This window comes from Callithrix jacchus, chromosome 9 (assembly GCF_049354715.1).
Source record: "Callithrix jacchus isolate 240 chromosome 9, calJac240_pri, whole genome shotgun sequence".
Lineage (NCBI taxonomy): Eukaryota > Metazoa > Chordata > Mammalia > Primates > Cebidae > Callithrix > Callithrix jacchus.
Window position 1 is genome coordinate 95,522,501 of NC_133510.1, and position 9,415 is coordinate 95,531,915.

The 9,415-nt window shown below is 31.7% G+C and overlaps 1 protein-coding gene across 1 annotated transcript; it reads right to left on the minus strand.

Moving 5' to 3' along the window:
* Positions 1-1,429: 1,429 nt before the first annotated feature.
* NTS (neurotensin) lies at positions 1,430-8,932 on the minus strand. Its single transcript, XM_002752846.7, has 4 exons — positions 8,751-8,932; positions 6,554-6,615; positions 4,666-4,890; positions 1,430-2,189 (listed from the first exon to the last, which is right to left on the minus strand). Exons 1-4 carry the CDS (start codon positions 8,821-8,823, stop codon positions 2,037-2,039), a joined length of 513 nt encoding a protein of 170 aa, XP_002752892.1. The 5' UTR covers positions 8,824-8,932; the 3' UTR covers positions 1,430-2,036.
* Positions 8,933-9,415: the final 483 nt, after the last annotated feature.

Here is a 9,415-nt window from a genome sequence, read left to right on the forward strand (position 1 = left end):
GCTAACTAAAGAACAAGATAAAGGCACAATTAGAAGGTGAAGAGTAAAAAGTGGCAGGACAATGGATTAGACAGAATCGTAGATGTTAGAGTGAGAGTACTAGCTCATATGAACTGGAAAAAAAGATGATGTTTCAACAGTAGAGTGTTTGAAACTGATATTTTGTAAAGAATGAATTTATTGGTATTGAAAGGTTCTGTGATATGACCATGGAAGTGGCTGGTTGAGATGAAAAAGATAAATGTTCATTATTGGAGGTGAAAATGTTCCGAAACTGACAGAACAATAGTTATTCAAAACACCGTAGATGAAATTATCTTATGCTCTGTATTTCAAATAATCCATAGTTTTAAAATGGAAAGGAAAAATATATTGTGACCAGAACACTTCCAGTCAACGTTAACACATGCAGAAAAAGGCAGTCAGACATCGGAAAAGCTATTAAGAGAGCACTGACCGTGAGTTTCATAGAAAAACCAATGAAAGCATTTAAAGGGTTGGAAAAGAGTGGATATTGGCTTAGAACAGAGTTTTGATGATGCCATATGACCTAGTGAAGTAAACAGGGAAGTGTATCATCTGCTGAACACTTTCTTAAGGGAAAGTTGATATTACTGTTACTACTAATAAGTGTTAAATTTAGTATGTTATTAATATGTTCAAGGCATCATTCTAAGCATTTTTATATATCAGCTCATATCATCTTTCTGCAAACCTCATTATTGTCTATATTTTATGACTGAAGAAATAGGGAGGTTCAGTAAGTTGTCCAATACTGCTTAGTGAGCAATGGAGCTGAATCTAGGGATTCTAACTGCAGAGAATACACTCTTAATCATTATGAAATAGTTTCCTTCTTATACGCAGAAACTTGGCACTTTTAATTATGAGATTCATGGGATGGGAAGAGATGGTGGGGTAGCAGTAATGGGAAGTCATGTTTTACAAGAAAAACCCAAGAGATCGATAGATTTTTCTTAAATTCTACCAAGAGTAAGATGAATACTTGGGGAGGGACAATCTTCTCAAAAGGATATGGAGTTGTCAAGCCTTCTTAATTCCAGAACAACTCAGGCTCTGATTTATCCCACATAGATGACTGTGAAATAGGTTGCAGCCTTGTGAGGAGAGGACTTCCTAGACCTCCATAAAAGAGAGAGTCAAGAAAGTCACCACTAATGATGACTTCCAAAGACTTTGAGGGCTTCAGGCACCATATGTATTATCTTAAAGAAAATTTAAGAGGTGTTATTTCAAGCATAGCTTTTGCCTCAAATATGCCTTCCCAATTGAGAAAAATATTAGTCACACAAATACTTCAGTGAAGTTAAAAGTAAAACTATTATTTACTAGATCAAAATGCTAAAAGGAAAAATAATCTATAAAAGTAACTCTTCTTACAGAAGTAAATCTGTGGAGAAACATATGATTTTTATGGCTAGTTTTCTTTTTATTGGCTATCAAGTTCACTTAACAGACAAAAAATAATCAGTTCATTATTCATTAAAATAGAAACAATTAACAATAGTTGATGAATCATTCTTTCAGATGGCCCTATTTTATCACAATAACTTTTCGTATAATTGAGAGACTCATGAGGAAGTCTTGAAAAGCGTGTATATTTCTTTCAATTCAATAAAACATTCAGTCAAAATAATAAAAGAGGTGCTATTACTTTGTTTTGGGTGATTGATATGTAGGCTAGGCTTTGCTGTAGTTCTTTGATCTCATAAGTATAAAATATTGTGACTGTTTAAACAACTCAAGATATGTTTTACAAAATTACAAAACATTATACATGTGATTTAATTAATATCTACTCCAATTATACACAACACATCATGCTGAAGATCTAGATTTATTTGAAAACACTTAGTTTAATTTATACTAGTGCAGAAAAATCACATTCAATAAACCACAATTGTAGAAGAGACAAATAAGTGTGTTTTGTCACATTTTCACACATATATATATAATTTAATACTTAATTAATGGATGATAAATCACAATCACATGTAAATAAATGATTTATTTTCTCAGTAATAGTAAGAATCTCTTTTGAGTATGTAGGGTCTTCTGGGTTTATTCTCATACAGCTGCCGTTTCAGAATATAAGGAATTTTTCTCTTTATGACTTCTTCCTTTTCCATTTTGTCATTTCCAGTTTCAAGAATATCTTCCTGGATTAACTGCAAGATAGAGATAACATAAGTGAAACTTACATGAATAAAATCTTTTGTTTCAGAGCATTTTTCTACAGCCTATCTCATTTGCTGTTAAGACAGCAAAACATATGTAGTTGAGATATATGAAGTTCAAAGAAATTGTTTTTTCAAAGGAGAGACAGCTATCCAGTGGCTGAAATAGTATAAGAACACGGTAATTCTGACTTAGTTCAGTATTCTTCCTAGTTCACCAGGGTAGCTATTTTTAAAAATTTCTATATACTTCACTAACCATATACTTCAAGGCCATACACTAATCCCTCCTTTTGAAGAAAAACACCAAATAGACATTTGAATATTTTTCAGGCTTCGATTTATGATGGGAACACCAAAAGTATGAAATATATTATACATTACAATAAACATAGTTTTTGATCTGGTATATCAAGTTTGGCCACAAAGGTAACAAAATTTAATACCCAATCACATCAATTACTGACTTGACATGAAAACCATTCCAAGGATCTATTTCTTGATAGAGGGAGGAATGCCTCCTTTATCCAACTTGGTCAGTTGTAGAAATACACATATGGGAAAGCTCTGTCAACAAATGATAACAATCTCTTTAGATTGTGGTTCTTAATCATTAAAGCAATCTCAGATTCAATAACTTAAGGGAGTTAAGCTTCATGTAGCATCTTCCCTAATGTGATGAGGCAGGAATATGCCCCATTCTAATATGAAGGATATATTTTTTAATCTAAGAATACGACTCAAAAACTTCAGCTACCATAAAATATTTAAGAAATCTGTCCAGAGTTTTACACACAATTTACATACATTTTAAAAATAGGTTTAAGATAAAAATTTTCTTTATATTTTTGGTTGTCTTCTAATTTAGGGGGTCACTGTAACAAATACTGATCAGAAACAAACTTCTAATTCGTAATGCATAGGAATAAAATATTACAACCAAGTACTTTATTTCAAGCCACAGCTTTTCAATTTCAGAGGAGAAAAAACAGCTACTGTCAGACAATCCAGTTTCTTAATCTTTAGTTTCTCTCTGCATAGTCTGTAATTACTTGTACTATACTCAGAATATTATTTTATTTTTAAATCACTCAATAACATTTAAAATAGGCAAACATTTTAATCTTATTTGCACTTGATTTGTCTGCATAATAGTTTATTGAGTTTTTTTGGATAAATAGTATATGATGGATATTTTACTATATTAAAATATATATTTTTCAAGTTTCTTTGACCTAAAACATATTTTAAATACTAAACAATTTATCAAGAATTTAAATTAAATAATTAATAGTAAATTTAAAACCAGTCTTTTTAGTTTTTTGTTTAGAAATTATCTTTTTGCTTACCAGTTATTATAAACACTAGAAATTCTGCCTGCATATCTTCTTATCTACAGGGTAGCTCTTTAGTAGTCAATCACAAGTTTGTTAAATCAGCAGGGAAGGCCCCCTCAGATCCCCAATGCTACTGTAAATCCGGAACATAGAATATTGACCAAATTTCTCTTAGAGGTTAATTTGAAAGAAATGTTCCCCTGTCAGAAAATTTTTAAATTTTGTTTTGTTTCATTAAAGAATTTATTTTTCTTCCCCTCTCCTCTTTCTCATCCCGAAATTTTTCTCTATCTTTCCAAAGCTGCAATTTATCTTTCAGAGCAAAATATATCAATGAAGGCAATAAATTGTAAAGTGTTTTGCAAGTACATTATTACACACCAAGTTTTGTATGCATTTATAAACAAACACAGAACCCAAAGGTTTCAAAATAAATTGGAATTATAGGGATATATATTCCTATTATATACTTTCACATAAATTAGATATATTTTTATTTGCCTAATATATTCAAATACAAAAAGTTCCAGATAAAACTGGAATAATAGGGAAATATTAGGTTGGTGCAAGAGTAACTGCGGTTCTTGCCATTACTTTCAGTGGCAAGAACTGCTATTACTTTTGCACCAACTTAATATATCCTTATCCTACTTTTTCATATATAAGCAACTACATTTTTTATTTGCCTAATATATTCGAATACAAATAGAAACTTTTATGTTTTATTCCAGTTTTATTTGGAATCTTTATATTCTGTGTTTGTTTATAGATCAGTAAACGTGACTTTGTGTTTCTAAGACAACAATTTGAGTTCCTTACATTTGTTAGATATGCCACCACCTACAACAAAAATTGCCTAAACATGCCATCCACGTAAGCATAATAAAAACATGTGGATCAAATCTGCCTTATATACCCTTTTAAGGTTGAAGAAAAACGTATTTTGCTAAGTTTCAAATATTTGAAGGACATTTGGAAGATGGGAAGAAATGTTGACTTCAACACATGGCTTGTTCTTCAGTACTTGTAACTCTTCTTGTCATGATTATTATCAGGAATTTAATACATTATTACAACTGAGAGCTAACTAGTGTAACTATAATTATATTAATATTGTGTTATTGCTATACCTCCCAGTGTTGAAAAGCCCTGCTGTGACAAATTTTGTGGAGCTGGTATATTGTCAACATTGCTTCCAAGCTAAAGCCATCTAAAGCAGCAGGAAATTTCCTTCTTGTAACAAGCTCTTCTTCACGAACTTCTCCTGTTTCCTCAGCTGGACTGTTCAAATTATTTACAAGACTGCAAACATTAAGCAGAGTCATCTTCCAAGAGGGAACACTTGTTTTACTAATCTGAAAAAACAAAAACCCAAAAGCAAAAAACAACTGTAAAACTTGTGTTACATGAGCAAGAAATGAATTCCCAGTGTGCTAAACCATCACATGTTAGGGTCTAACTGTTACTCCAGTCTAATAAATTCAGTGTTATTAATTTAGTGACATCATGTCACAAAGTTGCATAGTGCTGGCATCTTATAACTTCTATTAATAAAATACAATAGTTATATTCACATAAACATGCATGTGCACACAGGGCAAAGTAAAAGGAAATTGAAATGATGTCAGAAATATATAAATATTATATATATATATATATCTCACAGATGAAAAATTACAAATTCAAAAAATATTATTCTATCTCCATTACATTTCAGCTTAAAGTGTAATGGAGCAGTGACAAAGATGGTATTAAGAAATGTGGAAAATTACAAAGTATGATGCCAATAATGTATTCCACACAATAATTGTTATGGATAGCATCACAGATTATCTAGGACTTTTATGTTTTAAGCTGCACCTGGGAATTAGGTAAATCTATACCAAGACACCAAGGCACCTAACTTATACCATTTTCTAACACAGACTATTAATTTCAGTTGTGTTTCTATTTTTGAACTGAAGAGGTTGTATCCATTGATATTCTGATTGAGTACTAAAGAGTGAGAACTCATGGACACAGGGAGGGGAACAACACACACTGGGGACTGTCAGAGGGTGGGGTGGAGAAAGGAAGAACATTAGAAAAAATAGCTAATGCATATTGGGCTTAATACCAATGTGATGGGTTGATAGGTAGAGCAAACCAGCACAGCACACATTTACCTACATAACAAACCTGCACATCCTGCATATGTACCCCAGAACTTATTCCTAGATACAGATTGGAAATATAAAAATTTGCTTTCAAGACACCAACAGAGGAGTAATAGGGCCCAGTATACAAAGTTGCATTTGGCTCAATTAAAAAAATTAAAAAAGGAACATGTAAAAATAACATGTCTGTTATAGGGAGAATTTAAATCCAGACATACAATGAAGAGTACAGTTTAGTAATTCTTAAATGCATTGTAGAACGGTAAATGTCTAGAAGATTATGAACTGCAACCCCTGCATTTAAAAACAAGGAAACACAAGTAAGCAAGGTGAATTAATCCACTTGCTAAAGATCAAATATTTATAAGTCACTGTTTCAGGATTAGATCTCAAAGCTCTTGTTTGCCAGTCCACTGCTCTCCCCTTTCTTCTACATTTCTTTCACAGGGTGTCATGAACTTTTACTTCTAATTTAAGAATACCTTTTTATTTCCCCTAATATAATAGCAAAAAGCAAAGAGTTCACTTTGTTTTCATTTAACTTGAGGCCAATACACCTTTCATCATACCCAATGTAAAAGGCATGGAAACAAGTTTCTTTAAAAACATTTACAGCCACGTAAATATGTGTGACAATTAATTAAAATTGCAACATGCTGATTGATAGAACTCTAGTTTCTTTGCCTCTCATATCAGCACCTTTGACTTCTTTTTACTAAAAGAAATTTTTTTCAAAAAGGAAATGCCTCTCAAGGAACATTTCAATCTTGATGGGAAGTTATTACTATAGGAAAAACATACCATGTTTATAATGAAAGTTCATATGGTCTTCAACCAAGAGTTAAGGAAAATAAAAAGTTACCTTTGATGTATGCATATTGGTCATCAAATCTGCTTCTAATGCTTTCATTTCCTCTTCTGAATCTGAGTAAAATCAAAATCACGTTTACTATAATCACATATCATATAATTATATCATAATCTACAAATTTTAGGTTGATCTAAAATATTAGTTTTAGAGGTTTAGTCTTTCTAATGTATTTTCTTAAAAATAGTAACCCTAAACAACAAGTTATAGTTATATTTTAGCATAATAGGAAGCTAAAATAATAGAAGCACTTCTAAGAAAATGCATATGACTGTTTGTTCAGACAGCTATTGATGACTTGGAGTTGTTTATTCTTTAAATTTCAGATTTTAAAAATGTGATCATATTGTGTAATACATATTTTACCAAATATGCTAGGGTAGTTTATTTTTTACCAGCCATAGTTTACATATATAGAAAATATGCATATTAACATTTAAATACACAACTTAATGAAGATTATATAAGAGACTTTTTCAAGTCAAAACCAAAGGGAATTGCTTATTGATAATTTTTGAATAATAAAGATACTGAGATTTACTTAACTTGAGATTTTTTTTTTAACAAAAACACACTTTGAAGGAACTGCATTTGTACTTTAAACAAGAATTTGGAATTATGTATTTTTAATTTTATCAGAAGCATTTAAGGAAATTGCTTAAGCAAAAGTGGAGCTGTTCAACATCGTATGTACGACAGCATTGACTATGGATCACGGGATTTTTAAAAAACTCTATCTGAGTTTCTGTTAATGAATATTTTACAGAGAAGGAAAATTTAGAAAATGCTATAATAAAAATAAAGTTAAAAATGACTCTATCTTCCTTGTATTACACACCCATTAAAAAGAAATGTCACACTCAGAGAAACCATTTGTTTGATATTACCTAGAACCTAAATTGTACAAGAGATCTTTCTCCCTATTTGTTAGGTACATAATCTATTTTTCAAAAGGAATGGCAAATTCTATTATTCATTTATGAACAATGTATATATCAAAATCCTCATAACTTTTGCATTATTACAGCAAGTACTTTCAAGTTACCAAACACAGTGCTTCATCAATAATCCAGTTTTTCTTTCAGAAGTATTGAAGCTTTAATCTCACATAACTTTCAGATAAACTCATAATTGTAAAAATGTTTGTTTTTCTCATAAGATTTAAAGTTATTTTCTGATGATTAAAATAATCGCATAAATGACATATCTTCTTAGATTTCAATTTCATATCAAATTGTAGCATGAGTTTGAATTAAACATTTCAATGTCATATTTATGATACCTAAAGGCATAGAACAGGTTAAATTATTTTTGCTGCATTTTCTTTCTAAGGTGTTCTTTTCATTTTGAAGTGGTCATTCCAATATTTCTTAAATACTAAGTAGAGCTTTTTGCAATGGTTGTAATATTTCATGTTACACCTTTCAATTTACATCTCATTTTCAAAGTGAGTTATTCATAGACATTTAGGACTATATAACTTCTCCTTTCATACCGCATGCAAAACACTCTAAAGTCAAATCATTTCCATCAATATAAGAATACCAATTGGCCAACTGAATTCTGTATTAATTTAAATGGCATGGAGAAAAAGTACCAAACTGTTATATTAATAGCATACTTATTAGACTATGCACAATGTATTCTCAAAAAGGACTGGGAATATTTTTGTATTTTTCTAGAAATAATTTTCTACAAATAATGCTTTATTTATTCACTAAGCATCAATTTGCACTTCATGTGTTATCTTAACACAAACAAGTAGGAAGATAATATGAGGACTATTAAAATGGCATGAGGGCCACCGCTTGCTAAGAGATGAATGAGAATGAGAATAAAACATTTTGAATGGATGGGATTAATGATGAGTTCGCAGGTTGACAGACACTGCTTATGTACTTCTCATTAGATAATGACCAGCCTAATTGAAAGTTTTGTAGTATTTTTTTCCTCATGGTTGCATTACAAAGGGGGTCATGCAGTGTTTCATTGAAATCCCTTTTATTGCTTTGCAGATTTTAAAAGGGAAAATAAATCTCTCAGTTATTGTAATCATAAAGGCAGAGAAAAAGATATTCACAGTTTCTATCACTGACAGGTAAATCCTAAAAACATTAACATAAGTAGCAACACAATGCAAAAGAGAAAAAATAAATCACTTCAGGGAGTTGTGAAATGCAGTTTTGCTTACCTGAGCACAGACTCAAGGAGCTGAAAGCCAGGAGTAGAATGCATACAAGCTGGATTTTCATTCCTGCCATCATCTTTCAGCCTTCTAGCAAGCCAAGTTCATAAAAGTCAGAAGGACACTGAAGGGGGCTCTCTCTCGTGCTTCCTCTTGCCTTCAGCTGGCTTTGAAAGTGAGTGAACTGTGAGAAGTGCTCTGGCCATTCCCCTACATATATAAGCAGCAGGATGATGTCATTGATTGTACAGGCATTATCTTTGCAGGATGTGCCCTATCTTCACCTCTATCCCTCCCTTCTTTCTCCTCTCCGATTCATTTGTCCCCCCTTTTTCCACCCCCATTTCTGAACCTTGAGTGAAAGTGACGATCTTCCCTAATTGCTGCTGCTGCTTTGGATTTCTGACGCACAGAAGGAGTCATTCAAAAGCACTGCTATATACAGCATACTGATCTCTTTTCCCATTTCTCATTCCCCCACTCCAAAAGTTGTCATTTTGATTTTGTAAAACATGAGATCTGTTATTTCTAATTTTTAAGCAAAATCTCCAGGATGAATCCATGAAATCAGTGACTTCTTAGGCTGGGAAGTTCTTAAAGAGTAGGGTTCTTTTCTGGTAATCCAAACTTCTGAGCAAATGTTTACTGGTTCCAAAACTAATACAGGTTTT